This window comes from Cherax quadricarinatus, chromosome 3 (assembly GCF_038502225.1).
Source record: "Cherax quadricarinatus isolate ZL_2023a chromosome 3, ASM3850222v1, whole genome shotgun sequence".
NCBI classification, from domain to species: Eukaryota; Metazoa; Arthropoda; class Malacostraca; order Decapoda; family Parastacidae; genus Cherax; species Cherax quadricarinatus.
This window is the reverse complement of record NC_091294.1, coordinates 13,143,571-13,162,816: the sequence shown is the minus strand read 5'-3', so window position 1 is coordinate 13,162,816 and position 19,246 is coordinate 13,143,571. Positions and strand designations below refer to the sequence as shown.

At 39.8% G+C, this 19,246-nt stretch overlaps 1 protein-coding gene across 5 annotated transcripts in view; it reads right to left on the bottom strand.

The window, feature by feature from the left end:
- LOC128706599 (uncharacterized) overlaps window positions 1–19,246 on the bottom strand; it is a 482,754-nt gene that overhangs the window by 224,512 nt on the left and 238,996 nt on the right. For all 5 annotated transcript variants that reach the window (XM_070090188.1, XM_070090200.1, XM_070090197.1 and 2 more), the window contains exon 15: window positions 8,324–8,447. In XM_070090188.1, coding sequence (XP_069946289.1) covers window positions 8,324–8,447 — 124 coding nt within the window. The remainder of the gene's footprint in view (window positions 1–8,323; window positions 8,448–19,246) is intronic.

Sequence of the window (19,246 nt, the reverse complement as noted above, 5' to 3'; positions counted from 1 at the left end):
ACCAGTTACCAGTAACCAGTGTACCAGTAGATGACTCACTACCAACCGTCTCTGCCTGAGTCACTGTCTGTATTCATATTGTGCTGACCACAGCAGTATTCAAAGACCCCCTCACATATGGGTACTGTGGGCGGTCAGTCATACGAGAGTGAGCAAGGAGGCAAGGTTACGGCTGTTTGGGCACTCCCCACATTATCCGTAATTATATGTACTTCCAGCCTACGTGAGTATTACTTTACCCTATCCACGTGTTCGAATCCCACATGATATATGGTGCAGGGTAGCACATTGTACAGGGTACCATATGGTGCAGGGTACCATATGGTGCAGGGTACCATATGGTGCAGGGTACCATATGGTACAGGGTACCATATGGTGCAGGGTACCATATGGTGCAGGGTACCATATGGTGCAGGGTACCATATGGTGCAGGGCACCATATGGTACAGGGCACCATATGGTACAGGGCACCATATGGTACAGGGCACCATATGGTACAGGGCACCATATGGTACAGATACAAGGTTCCCTATGGAAATAAGTTACCCGGACTTTTTTGGGTTATCCTAGGATTTTATACATATGCTGCAATGTATGATAATGTATGTAACTGTATTTGTGTACACTTGAATAAACTTACAAGCATATGTGGCATCATAAATAAGTTTATTTAGGTATACACAAACAAAGTTACATAGATTATCATACATAGCAGCATGTTTGGTGACCTAGGATAACCAAAAAAAGTCAGACAGACTTATTTCCATTAGGGTCCTTGTACCCTGTACCATATGGTACAATGTACCATATTGTACATTGTACCATATGATACCATTGTATTATAAGGTACCATTGTACCATATGGTTCAAAACCATAGAATTCCTCTTCAGATCCACTTCCACTTAGAACTATAAGTTGGGAAGAGGAGAGTCAGAATTCGCCCGGGGAGTGAGAGCTTCCTTGCCGCCAGGCATGGTGAACAAAGCCACTTTGGTGGCGTTCCCACAATGCCATGCGGGCGTCCAGATTTTTTCTATAGCGCGCACAGTGACCACCCAGACCCATTCTCATAGATGTAGGCCTACCAGCCTTCTTGAGCTAAATTTGATGCCGCTAGAATCTTGGCGTAGTTCTGTGGTTTGGACCCACAACTCAAAGCCGTAGAACTATGGCACGGACCCTGAAAAGGGTTAATATCTCTAATAAGGGGGTGATTTGACAATAATGGTGAAAATGTATACTGTTCCAGTGGATTGTAAAAACTAATAAACATATAGTTTTACAGTAGTAATGAAATATAATGAACAATTAAGACTAGATATATCAACAGCACCCAACTGTTATTGCAATAATGCTATTATAAACTGTATAAAATAAACAGTAAAAAATAAAGGTTATAAATCAATAGCACCTAATTTTAGATTATTATTGCACTAACTCTATTATAAACTGCACACAATGTGACTTATTTCCATGTTTTGAGGAGTATTACACTTAAACAATTGTAATATTATAAGTATTCCTGATACGTACATAGCATTAGAAGACCAAAATAGTAAAAAAAAAAAAAAAAATTATAATGTATATATGTACTGTATATTCCAAGTGGAGCAATATCAGGCTAAGCATTTTCTTGTGTTTGAAGTGCACACATTTCTAATATCATAAAAAACTACAGTGGACCCTCAGCTAACGATATTAATCCGTTCCTGAAAGCTCATCGTATGCTGAAATTATCGTTAGGTGAATTAATTTTCCCCATAAGAAATAATGGAAATCAAATTAATCCGTGCAAGACACCCCAAAGTATGAAAAAAAAAAAAATTTTACCACATGAAATATTAATTTTAATACACACAAACTGACACTTATCTTTATTGAAGATCTGGTGATGATTGATGGGATGGGAGGAGGGGAGAGTGTGGTAGTTGTTAATGTTTAGAAGGGAAATCCCCTTCCATTAAGACTTGAGGTATGAAGTCCTTTTCCTGGGTTACTTCCCTCCTCCTTTTAATGCCACTAGGACCAGCTTGAGAGTCACTGGACCTCTGTAGCACAACATATCTGTCCATAGAGGCCTGTACCTCCCGCTCCTTTATGATTTGTCTAAAGTGGTTTACAACGCTGTCATTGTAATAGTCACCAGCATGGCTTGCAATAGCTGTGCGAGGGTGATTTTCATCCATAAAGGTTTGCACTTCAAGCCACTTTGCACACATTTCCTTAATCTCTTTCTTCATATCCATAGTAATTCTCACCCTTTTTCCTGCAGGGTTGGCTTTCTTGGGGCCCATGGTGACTTATTTTGCAGGTACAATCACTAAAAACGCTGTGATAATATGAAATGTTCCGATTGTATGCGTGGATGCAACCGCACTGGTTGGCTTGTAAACAATGGCACCCATGGGACAACTGAGGTGCGGTCAGGTCACACGTGGACGCGTCTCAAATGAATCGCGTTGGGTGAGTTTTTAGCATTAGCTGAGGCAAAATTTTTTGCGTTAAAATGTATTGTATGCTGGATTTAACGTAAGTTGATGCCATCGTTAGCTGAGGGTCCACTGTAGTAGTGTTAAACATTAAAAACAGAAAAAGAATCATATCCTGGCATCAATAAATTGTATAAAATATAACTAACGCTGTTGAATTTACATGGCTGTTGCCGATAAGAGATCATTTTTTCACCAAATTCACCATAAAATTGTAATCTTCATTGGATACCACTCATTTTAGACTTATTCAATTCCAAAAATATTCTCTTTCATTCTAAAAGCCTTTTTTTTTTTAAATCTTCTCACACAGGATTTTTATTTGCAGGTTTGCCACAGTTTAGGGGTTAAACAAAGTAAAATGTAGTCTTAGAAAAATAAGTTCATTAACCCAAGGTACAGGCCCTTACTATTTCTCATCCTCATAGCAGACAAAAACACTAGCCACAACTTCGTATCATCATTTACAGATAAGGAAAGATCAGAATGAAAGTCAACTCAGTAGAAGACACAGAAAAACTGCAAGATATCAACACACTTGTAGTGGGAAATAGAAAGATACAAAAATACAAAGAACAAATTTTAACTGCTCAGGTATGGAGAGAATAAAGAACTTAAAACCAACACTAGAAACAAAACACGAAAGTAGGGGTGTTGTAAGGGGGGGGGGGCCGCCCCGGGTGACACCATAGAGCCTCTAAAGAAGGTAACACTAATGACCAAAACCACTTTGCAGCAACCTAAGAAAAATCCTTCGTTTCTATATAGCCTATTATAGGATTACAGAGTACAAATAGGCCTATATAGGGAAAATCATTGATTTTAATGATGTGATAGATGATTTTGCAGGATTGAAGGCAAGGAAATGAAATATTAGATTCACTTAGATGCTACCTGTATTCAAGGTTAAATCGAAACTAGTGTTTTTCTTTATTTTTCAAGTTTTTTTTTCATTGTTGAAGATGAATAAATGTAGGATCTGCTGCCTGTACTCAAAGTGGTATTTGAGTTTATATTTTCTCAATATTACTACGATTATTTATTTTATCAATACTAAAGTTCAGTTTATGGCCTTTAAACATTCTCATTGCTAAACATTAGTCACTGGTCATGCAACAGTGATGTAACTGGTCATGCAGCAATGACGTAACTGGAGTTCACTACCCCTATCACCCCGCCCTTGGATTTCATGGGGTTGACACCAAAGATTCCGCCCCGGGTGACACCAACCCTAGCGACGCCTCTGCACAGAAGGATCATTTCACATAATGAAAATACAATGAAATATAATGTCTAAATTAAGAGAAATAAGCCAATGTTAATATGATTTAAATCAAATGAACTCTCTCATTTACAATATTCACTATATTGTTTGCACTATTGTTCACTTAGCTACTTAACAACCCATATCTACTAACACCCATCACATCACATCCATCCATCCATCACATGTAAACTACATTACCTCTACACTGGAAAAAAAAAGAAATAAATTTATATTGTATTGTAAAGTAGGATATAAACAGTGGAACCTCGGATTTCAGCTGTAATCCGTTCCTGAACGTCGGCCTAAATCCAAAAAGGCCGAAAACCGAAGTAATATTTCCCGTAAGAATTAATGTAAATACACTTAATCCGTTCCAGACACCCAAAAGTATTAACAAAAAATATGTTTTTTAAAGATTAACTATAGTTTTACATACACAAAACAATGAGAACTAAATAAAATGACTAAATGAACATTTAACCCTTAAACGGTACAAAGAGATCGACGTTCAAATTCGTATTGCTACAAAAGTAGATCTACTTTTTTTTTACATATTTTCAAATATAACAAAAAAAAATGTAGATAAAAGTTTTTTTACACATTTTCAAAAGTAAAACAAAAAAGAAGATTTACATTTTTTTACATACTTTCAGATGTTGAAAAAACATATACAGTGGACCCCCGCATAACGATATTAATCCGTTCATGAGAGCTCATTGTTATGCAAAATTATCGTTATGCGAATGAATTTTCCCCATAAGAAATAATGGAAATCAAATTAATCCGTGCAAGACACCCCAAAGTATGTAAAAAAAACATTTTTACCACATGAAATATTAATTTTAATACACACAAACTGAAAAATGCATGCACAATTACATGACACTTACCTTTATTGAAGATCTGGTGATGACTGATGGGATGGGAGGAGGAGAGAGTCTTGGTGTTTAGAAGGGGAATCCCCTTCCATTAAGACTTGAGGTGTCAAGTCCTTTTCTGGGGTTACTTCCCTTCTTCTTTTAATGCCACTAGGACCAGCTTCAGAGTCACTGGACTTCTGTCGCACAACATATCTGTCCATAGTGGCCTGTACCTCTCGTTCCTTTATGACTTCCCTAAAGTGTTTCACAACATTGTCAGTGTAATAGTCACCAGCACGGCTTGCAATAGCTGTGTGAGGGTGATTTTCATCCATAAAGGTTTGCACTTTCAGCCACATTGCACAGATTTCCTTAATCTTTGTAGTAGGCAACTTCTTCAATTTCTCTCTCCCCTCCTCCGAACCAGTTTCCTCAGGTCTGGCCTCTTGCTGTTGAAGTTGATCTAGCAGCTCATCAGTGGTTAGTTCTTCATTGTCCTCCTCCACCAACTCTTCCACATCATCCCCACTAACCTCCAACCCCAAGGACTTTCCCAATGCCACAATGGATTCCTCAACTGGCATACTCCTCTCAGGGTTAGCCTGAAACCCTTCAAAATCCCTTTGGTCTACACATTCTCGCCACAGTTTCTTCCAAGCATTGTTCAAGGTCCTCTTAGTCACTCCCTCCCAAGCCTTACCTATAAGGTTTACACAATTGAGGATATTAAAGTGCTCTCTCCAAAACTCTCTTAGAGTCAGTTGAGTTTCTGAGGTCACTACAAAGCACCTTTCAAACAAGAGCTTTTGTGTACAATTTTTTGAAGTTTGCAATAACCTGCTGGTCCATGGGCTGCAGGAGAGGAGTGGTATTAGGAGGCAAAAACTTCACCTTAATGAAGCTCATGTCCCCATAAAGTCGCTCTGCCACGTCTGTAGGATGACCAGGGACATTATCGAACACCAGGATGCACTTAAGATCTAATTTCTTTTCAGTTAGGTAATCTTTCACATTCGGGGCAAATGCATGGTGTAACCAGTCATAGAAAAAGTCCCTAGTGACCCATGCCTTACTGTTTGCCCTCCACAGCACACACAAATTAGCCTTGAGGATATTCTTTTGCCTGAACACTCTGGGAGTTTCTGAGTGATACACTAATAAAGGCTTCACTTTGCAATCACCACTAGCATTGGAACACATCAAAGAGTAAGCCTGTCTTTCATTGGCTTATGTCCTGGGAGTGCCTTTTCCTCCTGAGTAATGTAGGTCCTGCTTGGCATTTTCTTCCAAAACAGGCCTGTTTCATCACAATTAAACACTTGTTCAGGTTTCAGTCCTTCACTGTCTATGTACTCCTTGAATTCATGCACATATTTTTCAGCTGCTTTGTGGTCCGAACTGGCAGCCTCACCATGCCTTATCACACTATGTATGCCACTACACTTCTTAAATCTCTCAAACCAACCTTTGCTGGCCTTAAATTCACTCACATCATCACTAGTTGCAGGCATTTTTTTAATTAAATCCTGATGCAACTTCCTAGCCTTTTCACTTATGATCACTTGAGAGATGCTATCTCCTGCTATCTGTTTTTCATTTATCCACACCAATAAGAGTCTCTCAACATCTTCCGTCACTTGCAATCTCTGTTTCGAAAACACAGTTGAACCTTTGGCAAGAACAGCTTCCTTGATTGCCGTTTTGTTGCCCACAATAGTAGCAATGGTTGATTGGGGTTTATTATACAACCTGGCCAGCTCGGAGACACGCACTCCACTTTCATACTTATCAATGATCTCTTTCTTCATCTCTATAGTAATTCTCACCCTTATTGCTGTAGGGTTCACACTAGAAGCTTTCTTGGGGCCCATGGTCACTTATTTTGCAGATAAAATCACCAAAAACACTGTAATAATACGAAATGTTCCGATTGTATGCTTGGATGTTACAGCAGAGGCTGGCTGGTAAACAATGCCACCGGCGGAACATGTGAGGCTGACTAAGGCCGCACATTAGACGTGTCTCGGACGAACAGCCTTGAGCGGGTTTTTTAGCGGTATGCGAGGCAAAATCTTAGCGATAAAATGTATCGGTATGCGGATTTAACGTTATGTAAGGCCAATGGTATGCGGGGGTCCACTGTATACAGTGGACCCCCGGTTAACGATATTTTTTCATTCCAGAAGTATGTTCAGGTGCCAGTACTGGCCAAATTTGTTCCCATAAGGAATATTGTGAAGTAGATTAGTCCATTTCAGACCCCCAAACATACACGTACAAACGCACTTGCATAAATACACTTACATAATTGGTCACATTGGGAGGTGATCGTTAAGCGGGGGTCCACTGTATACGTTTGGACCATTTAAGGGTTAACATCACATTTACCTTTAATGAAGATTCTTGTTGGCATATGGAAGACAGGGAGGAGGATAGAGGGAGGACTGATTATTGTTTGGAATGGAATCCCCCCTCCATAAGGACTTCAGGTATCAAGTCCCAATCCAGGGTTACTTCCCTTCTTTGTCTTTTACTGGCACTAGGACCAGCTTGAGAGTCACTGCACCCCTATTGCACAAAAAAACTATCCAGAGAGGTCTGTTTCTGGCATCTCTAAGATTTGCCTGAAGTGGGACAAGGTTTTGTCACTGAACATGTTGCAGATATGGCTCATTTCAGTTTGGTCACGGTGATATTTCTCCACAAAACTTTGCACCTCCCTCCACTTTGCACAAATGTCCTTAATCGCTGAAGAAGGCACCTTCTTTCCTCTCTCTTCCTCCTCCTCTGAACCAATTTCCTCAGCTGTGGTCTGTTGCTGTTGCAGATGAAGGTCTTGCAGCTCTTCAGTGGTTAGCTGTTGGGCCCATGGTGGCTTATTTCACAGTCACACTCAATAAACAACCACAGAAGACAATGGATTATAATGAAATGTTTGGATGAATGCGAAGAGTGTTGCTCACTCACTGAGACACACAGCCAGACTCACACATGCGGTGTGGCGGGCGAACGTGTCCAATATGGCTGATTTCCAAGTTGCTGCTCGAAATCCAGGATAGAATTTTGGCCAAAAAAGCAGCCGAAATCTGATTTGGCTGATATCTGCACTGGCTGATATCCGGGGTTCCACTGTACCAGAGCTCGAATGGTACAGAAAAATTTCACTGTCTATATAATGCAAACACAGCATTAAGATAACTAGGAACACCTCAAAGAACATGCAATATACTCCCTGGGGTGAAGATGGAGATATACAGCTCTCATAATAAACACCTGGAAGAAACTAAGTGATGTCCCAAACCTACACAATACCTAAACACTGAAACTACATATGGAAGAAAGTGTAAAAGACCCAGTGAATAGCAAGGGTACCATGAGCACAATAAGCAATCATATCAACATCAGTGGTCCAAGACTATTCAACCTGCTACCAGCAGCTATCAGATATATTACAAGAAAAAACTATAGATGTTTCCAATATGAAACTGGATCACTGCCCCTGCTGAGTGCCAGATCAAATAGGCTGTTATGGCTATATGGGCTAGAATGATACCACCAACAACAACCTGGTTGAACAAGCCATCAATAAACACAAGTACCTTATTAAGCCTCACTATACTTGTGAGTAATATTACACTAAACTGGTGAGACCTATACAACACAATTTAATGACTATTAAATAGAGGAGAGAAAATAGCAACATTACCCGGGGTAAAATGTTATGAGGACGAGATGGAGAAGCCTGTTGATGCCATGAAGAATCCCTTAAAGGAGCAGGCAGAGAGAGGCCATTTGCCTCATTATTACTGCTTCGCCTGTTGGCATTCACCCTGAAAAAAAAAAAAAATGCTCTCAAGCTTTTATTTTTAATATGCAGGAGGGAGTAGGGAAGAAGTGAATGTGTTCAGATATTTGGGAGTAGATTTGTCAGCAGATGGGTTTATGAAGGACAAGCATAACCAGAAAATTGATGAAGGAAAAAAGGCGATTGGTGCATTGAGGAACAGTTTGGCCCCCACTTATTCGGCAGGTTAGGTTTCAGGCTATTGCCGCAAAGTATACATCGCTGGAAAGCAGAATGCCATTTTTCCACTTATAAATGCATATAAATGCCAGATAACAAGTTTACACTAACATATATTAAGTTAGCAATAGAACTAGGCATTAAAAAACAATAAAAAGTAAAATACACACACACTACACTCATTATTTACCTCAAAATATTTGTAGTCTTAATGAAGGGTAAAAGGTAAGTAGTATTTATTGTACGAAGTCAGGTGTGGTAGCCCTCCTGGCCACTTCACCCACACATGATATACTATGACGCTTAAAGTGCCCTAGAGTGATAAAATGTATATACAGTACACTTATTACTTACTTTAACCCTTTCACTGTTTCAGATTAATATGCGTAAATTCTAGCAGCCTCAAATCAAGTGGGAGAAAGCTGGAAGGCCCATATGTGAGAGAATGGGTCTCCATGGTCAGTGTGTGCACTATAAAAAAAATCGGGGAGCCAGTGGTGCACTGTGGGAATGCCATTTCAATAGTCTTTATTCAGCATGCCTAGCAGTAGGAAATATCTGACTTCCTGGTGAAGCTGGGCCTCTTCTCTTCCCGAGTGATAGATCTAACACAGATGGAAGTGTCAGTGAAGATGAATTTCATGGTTTTGAGGAGTTTGTGACTAAAAGCACTGCCCAGGATACCAAAAGAAAGAAAGAAAAAGGAGAAAGAAAGAGAAAGGAGAAAGAAAAAGGAGAAAAAGAGAAAGAGAAAGGAGAAAGAGAAAGAAAGAGAAAGAAAGAGATAGATATATATATATATATATATATATATATATATATATATATATATATATATATATATATATATATAGAGAGAGAGAGAGAGAGAGAGACAGATACAGATGGAGAGAGATCCAAATTCAGTCAGTCAGGCAGCCAACCACCCACCCACCCACCCACCCAGCCAGCCGGCCTGCTAGCCGGCCTGCTAGCCAGCCAGTCAGCCAGCCAGCCGAATACGTATTACACATGATCCAGAGTTGTTTCTCTTTACTTAGGGAGAATACCACTGGCAGGATAACACTACCAGTGGTATTCTCCCATTCCACGGTGTCGACAATACTTAAAGATAACAGTAACATATGATACTGTATGAGATGTAAAATTTACAATACAGTTCACTATCATGTATACATAATATACAGTACATAAATAATTAAAATATATCAATAAAAGTAAATTATGTTAAAAAGAATGAAATAATGATTGTACATTACAGCACTATGTAGGTAGTTTATATAGCAAAGGTTTGACATTATGCCCTACCCAGCATGTCGGCAATTTTCAAAGGTTCGACTTACATCCATTTTGACTTACGAGCAGTTGGGCGGAACCAAGCTTGGTTGTAAGTCGGATGGTACCTGTATACTCATAAATTCTAGCGGCTTCAAATCAAGCAGGAGAAAGCAGGTAGGCCCACATGTGAGAGAATGGGTCTGTGTGGTCAGTGTGCACCATATAAAAAAAATCCTGCAGCACACAGTGCATAATGAGAAAAAAAAAAAACTCTGACCGTTTTTTTTAATTAAAATGCCGACTTTGTGGTCTATTTTTGTATAGTATTTATGGTTGTATTCTCGTTTTCTTGGTCTCATTTGATAGAATGGAAAACATATTATAGAAATAGAAGTGATTTTGATTGGTTTTACTATGAAAAGAATCTTGAAATGGAGCTCAAAGTAGGCAAAATGTTTGATTTTTGCTGATGTTCAAAAGTAAACAAATGATGTCATTTTCCAATAAATGTCCAAGTAGCCATTCTAATATGCAGTCATGAATGGGTTGACATTATTTATACAATTATATTACAATATTGCAGTAGTCTGCATAACAGTAAATCTTCTATTTTTTGTTTGAGTAAAAATTCAAAATAGAAAGCAAGAGTAATATCAGAGGGGCCTGGAGACGTTACTGATGAACAAGGAAAATGTTACACAAATAACCCGCACACAGAAGAGAGGAATTTACGACGACGTTTCGGTCCGACTTGGACCATTTACAAAGTCACACAAAGTTGTCGTAAGCTCCTCTCTTCTATGTGCGGGTTATTTGTGTATCGTTACAGTCACGGTATTGTGCCTTTTTTTGTTATTTAAGGAAAATGTTATTTTAGAGCCAGGAATGTCTGCATTGTTCATTCTGGACCCTATTTTGAAATTGTCATATTTTTTTAATTTTCGTGAAATTGGCCAAATTGCAAATTTCTGACCATGTTATTGGGTAGTTGAAATCGGTAAATGGGCAGTTTCTTGTGCTCACTCGATAGAAAAAATGGAGTTCTAAAGAAATAGCTATGAGTTTGGTCAACTGGAACAATGGAATTAGCCGAAAATAGGGCTCAAAGTGGGCGAAATTGCTGATTTGTATATATTGCCGAGGTTGCTAACTTCGCGAGAGCGAAATTCCATCAGTTTTCCATCAAATTTCGTTCTTTTGGTGTTATTACAATTGGGAAAAGACTCTCTATCATTTCATGAGAATTTTTTTTTTTTTTTTCAGAAATTTTGCGACACCAGGAGACACCTCAGAATTTGGGGTTGCGACAGTCAAGGGGTTAACAGTCTCTGGTGCGGTACCCTTTACTAAAATCTAAATAAACATCGAATTCTTTATCATGATCAGTGGCCTCAAAAGCTTTGCTGAAGAAGGTTAATAAATTAGTTAGACAGGAACGGCCCCTCGTGAATCCATGATGAGTATTATTAATCAAATTATGCTTATTCAGATGGCTTCTTATAATATCGGCTATAATTGACTCTAGTAATCTCCCTACAATTGAGCTCAGGCTTACTGGGCGGTTATTTGACAGTAATGACTTGTCCCCTGCTTTAATAATAGAAATTACATTGGCCATCTTCCACATATCAGACACTACACCTGTTTGAAGAGTAATATTAAAAATATTAGCCAATGGTTCACAAAGTCCATTTTGCATTCTTTAAGAACCCTTGAAAAAAGTTCATCAGGGCCCGGAGATTTATTTTGCTTCAATCGGTCTATCTGTGTGATAACCATTTCTCTAGTGACTATGATATTGCATAATTTATTGTCTTCAAGCCCATTATAAAAATTAATTACTGGGATATTGTTAGTGTCTTCCTGAGTGAAAACCGAAAGAAAATAATTATTAAGAGTAGAGCACATTTCATTCTCTTTGTCAGTAAGATGCTCAGAGTTATTTTTAAGGGGACCTATCTTATCTCTAACTTTTGTTCTATAAACCTGGAAAAAACTTTTTGGGTTAGTTTTTGAATCCCTAGTAACTTTAATTTCATAGTCCCGTTTAGCTTTTCTTATCACCTTTTTAACGTCCCTCTTAATGTCAATATAATGATTCATAAGATGACCCTCACCTCTTTTAATGTGCCTATAAATTCCTTTTTCCTATCCTAAAAGATATTTAAGAACATAAGAAAGAAGGAACACTGCAACAGGTCTACTGACCCATGTGGAGCAGGTCCATGTCGCCCCCCCCCCCAAATAGCCCAATGATCCACCCAGTCTGGTCACCTCCGCTCAAGGAAGGAGCACGGCACCAGACCCAGCAGCACAAGCTAGTCAGGTCCAACTCACACCCACCCATACCCATTCATGTATTTATCTAACCTGTTTTTAAAACTACACAACGTTTTAGCCTCAATAACTGTACTCGGGAGCTTGTTCCACTCATCCATGACTCTATTACCAAACCAGTGCTTTCCTATATCCTTCCTGAATCTGAATTTTTCCAACTTGAAACCATTGCTGCGAGTCCTTTCTTGGCTGGAAATTTTCAGCATGCTATTTACATCCCCTTTATTTATTCCTGTTTTCCATTTATACACCTCGATCACATCCCCCCTAATTCTATGCCTTTTGAGAGAGTGCAGATTCAAGGCCCTCAGTCTATCCTCATAGGGAAGACTTCTGATACATTGGACCATCTCTGTCATCCTCCTCTGTACGTTTTCCAGAGCATTTATATCCATTCTGTAATACGGTGACCAGAACTGAGCAGCATAATCTAAATGAGGCCTAACCAAGGATATATAGAGAGAGAGAACAACCTGAGGACTTCTATTATTTATACTTCTAGATATGAAGCCAAGAATTCCATTAGCTTTATTGCGAACACTAATGCACTGTTGTCTTGGTTTTAGATTACTGCTAACCAGAACTCCTAAATCCTTTTCACAATCAGTCGTATTAAGATCTACATTATTTAGTTTATATGTCGCATGGTTATTTTCCTGTCCAACATTTAGAACTTTGCATTTGTCTATATTAAACTGCATCTGCCACTTCTCCGACCATTGCATCAGTCTATTCAAATCATCCTGGAGTGCTCTAGTGTCCTCATTAGAATGAATTGGACGGCCTATTTTGGCGTCATCAGCAAATTTGCTTATATCGCTATTTATTCCCTCATGTATGTCGTTTATGTAAAGTGTGAACAACAACGGGCCCAACACTGACCCCTGAGGAACACCACTTGTGACGTGCCCCCATTCTGATTTCTCCCCATTTATGCAAACTCTCTGCTGCCTATTTGTCAGCCATGCCTCTACCCAGGAAAAAATTTCTCCTCCTATTCCGTGTGCCTTAAGTTTCCTCAATAGCCTCTGATGTGGAACTTTATCGAAAGCCTTACTGAAGCCCATATACACAATATCATAATCATTACCATGATCTACCTCCTCAAACACCTTAGTGAAAAGTTAGTAAATTCATAAGACAGGAACGCCCCTTTATAAAACCATGTTGAGATTCATTAATCAATCTGTGCCTATCGAGATGGCTACGAATTGCTTTGGCAATTATTGATTCCATAAATTTTCCCACTATGGAGGTAAGGTTTATTGGTCTATAGTTTGAAGCCAAGGACCTGTCACCTGCCTTGTAAATAGGTATTACATTTGCCATTTTCCACTTATCAGGCACTAAGCCAGTAGTGATATATTAAAAAGATTAACCAAAGGTATGCTAGGTTCCTCTTTACATTCCTTTAACAACCTTGCAAACAGTTCATCAGGACCTGGGGATTTGTTAGGTTTTAGTTTATTTGTCTGAGGATCATGTCACTAGTTACTGCAATCGTGCATAGTTTATTATTGTCCTGTTCTACATAATCTATTATTTCAGGAATATCGCTAGTATTTTCCTGGGTGAAAACTGAGAGGAAGTAGGTACTAAGAATTTCACACATATCCTTATCACTGTCAGTGATCTGACCAGAGTTACTCTTAAGTGGGCCAATCTTGTCCCTAATCTTACTTCTGTATACCTGAAAGAACCCTTTTGGGTTAGTCTTTGAATCCCTTGCGACCTTAGCCTCATAATCCCATTTTGCTTTTCTTATTCCTTTCTTTATTTTTCTCTTTAACTGAATACAGTGGTCCCTTGTTTATCGTCATTAATCCATTCCTGGAAGTGCGGCGATTACTGAAATAGACGATTTTTTAATAAATTTTCACCATAAGAAATAATGTAAATACAGTGGATCCCCGCTTTACGATCAGCTCCCAATGCGACCAATTATGTAAGTGTATTTATGTAAGTGCGTTTGTACGTGTATGTTTGGGGGCCTGAAAGGGACTAATCTAATTCACAATATTCCTAATGAGAACAAATTCGTTCAGTAATGGCACCTGAACATACTTCTGGAATGAAACAATATCGTAAGCCGGGGGTCCACTGTACAATTAATCCATTCCTGACACTCAGAAGTATTAAAACAAAAATTTTCTTTACGTGAAATATAGATGTAGTACATAAACAATACAATGGGACATGATGAATGAAACACCAACAGCATAACACTTACCTTTATTGGCGATTCTTCTTAGTGTATGGAAGACTGGAGGAGGAGAGAGATTGGATTAGTTACTGTTTGGAAGGGGAATCCCCTTCCATCAACACCTCAGGTACCAAGTCCTTTTCTGGGGTTACTTCTCTTCTCTGTTTCTTAATGCCACTAGGACCACCTTGAGAGTCACTGGAGTCCTGTCTCACAAAAAAAGTGTCCAGAGAGCTCTGTTTCTAGCGTCTCTTTAAAAACTTTCTTAAAATGGGCCAAGACTCTGTCACTGTACAAGTTGCCGATATGGCTTGCAACATCCTTCTCAGGGTGATGTTTCTCCATAAATCTTTCCATCCTACTCCCCATTTCAAAAATCTCCTTAATTTCTGAAGAAGGCACCTTCTTCCATCTCTCTTCCTCCTCCTCTGCAGCAAGATTCTGAGCTGCAATCTATTGCTGTTCCTGCTGAAGCTCTTGCAGCTCCTCAGTGGTTAGCTCTTCGTTGTCGTCTTTCACCAACTCTTCCACATCCTCCAAACTCACATCCAACCCCATGGAACTCCCCAATGCCACAATAGAGTTCACAACTGACATAGGCTCATCAGGGTAAGCCACAAACCCTTCAAAATCCCTCTTGTGGACACAATCTGGCTACAATTTTCTCCAAGCAGAGTTCAAAGTCCTGGTAGTCACTCCCTCCCAAGCCTTACCTATAAGGCTTATGCAATAGAGGATATTGAAGTGTTCTTTCCAAAAATCTCTTAGGGTCAAGTGAGTGTCTGAGATCACATTAAGGCACCTTTGAAACATTGTTTTGGCATAGAGATTTTTAAAGTTTGAAATGACCTGCTGGTCCATGGGCTGGAGGAGAGGAGTGGTATTCGGGGGCAAGAACTTTACTGTGATGAACCCAAACTCCTGCAGAATTAGGTCATCCAAGTTTGGAGGATGAGCAGGTGCACTGTCCATTACTAGGAGGCACTTGAGATCCAATTTCTTTTCCAGGAGGTAATTCTTCACACTAGGGCCAAACACTTTATTGAACCACTCGACGAAAATTTCCCTCGTGACCCATGCCTTATTATTAGATCTCCAAAACACACACAATTTACTCTTCATAACATTGTTTTTCCTGAACACTCTGGGATTTTCAGAATGGTATACTAGTAACGGCTTCACTTTGAAATCCCCACTAGCATTAGCACAGAACCTGAGTGTCAGCCTGTCTTTCATAGGCTTGTGACCTGGCAGTCCCTTTTCCTCCTGAGTAATGTAGGTCCTCTTTGGTATTTTCTTCCAAAAAGGGCCTGTTTCGTCACAATTGAACACTTGTTCAGGTTTCAGTCCTTCAGCCTCTATGTACTCCTTGAATTCACTTACGAATTTTGTAGCTGCAATTTTGTCCAAACTGGCAGCCTCACTATGCATTATCACACTTAAATCTTATATCTCTCAAACCAGCTTTTGCTGGTCTTAAATTCACAAATATCAGTACGTACTCGTTGCTGGCAATTTCTTTACCAGATCGTCAGGCAACTGCCTAGCCTTTTCACAAATAATCGACGTCATAAGACTATCTCCTGCTAATTGTTTCTCGTTTATGCACACCAATAATAACTTCTCAACATCTTCGAGTACTGGTGATCTCATTTTTGTCAGCATATTTACCCCCTTTGCAACAACAGCTTCCCTGATTTCCTTTTTCTTGGCCACAATGGAAGATGTGGTTGTACGGGATTTGCTATACATCCTGGCCAGTTCGGCCACACATATGCCACTTTCATATTGTTCAATGATGTTTTTCTCAAATTCAATCGTATTTCTCACCTTCTTTACTTGGCACTAGGAGCTTTCTTTGCAGCCATGGTAGCTTAGTTAGCACTTGCAAGCACTAAAATGAATGGAATATTATGAAATATTTCGTATGAACAGTGATGGGACCGTCGCTCACTGGTAATCAATGGTACACTGGCTGGGAAGGGAGGCCGAGGTGGCTCAGAGCTGTAAGTACGCATCCAGAACGAACGACGATTAGAGAGCCAATGTTTGGACGAAAATAACGCGACGATTTCTGTAAAGGACGACTATCAAGCCCAACGATTATCGAGGGGCCACTGTATATTGATTTCTTAACTGCCCATCCCCTCTTTTGATATGCCTCTCTTTTGACCAATGAGATGTTTCAATCTATTGTTCATCCATTTGGGATCATTTTTGTTAGATCTAATTTCCCTACTCAAAACAAAAGTTGTCTGGGCAGCTAGAACTATGCTCTGAAAAATGTCATATTGGCAACTAAGATCATCTACCTGATCCATAGTCAGGACATCCCAATTTAGCCCACCCATGTAATTTTTCAGTCCCATGAAGTCCGCCAAGCGAAAATCTGGGACAGAGATTTGATTGCAGTTATCTGGGTGATTCCATGATACTGTATATTGAAACAAAGTGATTTGTCATCACTTTCCCCAAGCTCATCATTAACCTCAAGATTATTAATTAGTGACTCTTTGTTGGCAAGAACCAAGTCAAGCAGATTGTTTTCTCTAGTTGGTTCCGTCACAACCTGTTCTAAAAGGCAATCCTGAACCTTATCAAGAAAGTCACTAGACTCAAGATTTCCTGTCATATTATTATTTATTATCACACCGGCCGATTCCCACCAAGGCAGGGTGGCCCGAAAAAGAAAAACTTTCACCATCATTCACTCCATCACTGTCTTGCCAGAAGGGTGCTTTACACTACAGTTTTTAAACTGCAACATTAACACCCCTCCTTCAGAGTGCAGGCACTGTACTTCCCATCTCCAGGACTCAAGTCCGGCCTGCCGGTTTCCCTGAATCCCTTCATAAATGTTACCCTGCTCACACTCCAACAGCACGTCAAGTATCAAAAACCATTTGTCTCCATTCACTCCTATCAAACACGCTCACGCATGCCTGCTGGAAGTCCAAGCCCCTCGCACACAAAACCTCCTTTACCCCCTCCCTCCAACCCTTCCTAGGCCGACCCCTACCCCGCCTTCCTTCCACTACAGACTGATACACTCTTGAAGTCATTCTGTTTCGCTCCATTCTCTCTACATGTCCGAACCACCTCAACAACCCTTCCTCAGCCCTCTGGACAACAGTTTTGGTAATCCCGCACCTCCTCCTAACTTCCAAACTACGAATTCTCTGCATTATATTCACACCACACATTGCCCTCAGACATGACATCTCCACTGCCTCCAGCCTTCTCCTCGCTGCAACATTCATCACCCACGCTTCACACCCATACAAGAGCGTTGGTAAAACTATACTCTCATACATTCCCCTCTTTGCCTCCAAGGACAAAGTTCTTTGTCTCCACAGACTCCTAAGTGCACCACTCACTCTTTTTCCCTCATCAATTCTATGATTCACCTCATCTTTCATAGACCCATCCGCTGACACGTCCACTCCCAAATATCTGAATACGTTCACCTCCTCCATACTCTCTCCCTCCAATCTGATATTCAATCTTTCATCACCTAATCTTTTTGTTATCCTCATAACCTTACTCTTTCCTGTATTCACCTTTAATTTTCTTCTTTTGCACACCCTACCAAATTCATCCACCAATCTCTGCAACTTCTCTTCAGAATCTCCCAAGAGCACAGTGTCATCAGCAAAGAGCAGCTGTGACAACTCCCACTTTGTGTGTGATTCTTTATCTTTTAACTCCACGCCTCTTGCCAAGACCCTCGCATTTACTTCTCTTACAACCCCATCTATAAATATATTAAACAACCACGGTGACATCACACATCCCTGTCTAAGGCCTACTTTTACTGGGAAAAAATTTCCCTCTTTCCTACATACTCTAACTTGAGCCTCACTATCCTCGTAAAAACTCTTCACTGCTTTCAGTAACCTACCTCCTACACCATACACTTGCAACATCTGCCACATTGCCCCCCTATCCACCCTGTCATACGCCTTTTCCAAATCCATAAATGCCACAAAGACCTCTTTAGCCTTATCTAAATACTGTTCACTTATATGTTTCACTGTAAACACCTGGTCCACACACCCCCTACCTTTCCTAAAGCCTCCTTGTTCATCTGCTATCCTATTCTCCGTCTTACTCTTAATTCTTTCAATTATAACTCTACCATACACTTTACCAGGTACACTCAACAGACTTATCCCCCTATAATTTTTGCACTCTCTTTTATCCCCTTTGCCTTTATACAAAGGAACTATGCATGCTCTCTGCCAATCCCTAGGTACCTTACCCTCTTCCATACATTTATTAAATAATTGCACCAACCACTCCAAAACTATATCCCCACCTGCTTTTAACATTTCTATCTTTATCCCATCAATCCCGGCTGCCTTACCCCCTTTCATTTTACCTACTGCCTCACGAACTTCCCCCACACTCACAACTGGCTCTTCCTCACTCCTACAAGATGTTATTCCTCCTTGCCCTATAGACGAAATCACAGCTTCCCTATCTTCATCAACATTTAACAATTCCTCAAAATATTCCCTCCATCTTCCCAATACCTCTAACTCTCCATTTAATAACTCTCCTCTCCTAATTTTAACTGACAAATCCATTTGTTCTCTAGGCTTTCTTAACTTGTTAATCTCACTCCAAAACTTTTTCTTATTTTCAACAAAATTTGTTGATAACATCTCACCCACTCTCTCATTTGCTCTCTTTTTACATTGCTTCACCACTCTCTTAACTTCTCTCTTTTTCTCCATATACTCTTCCCTCCTTGCATCACTTCTACTTTGTAAAAACTTCTCATA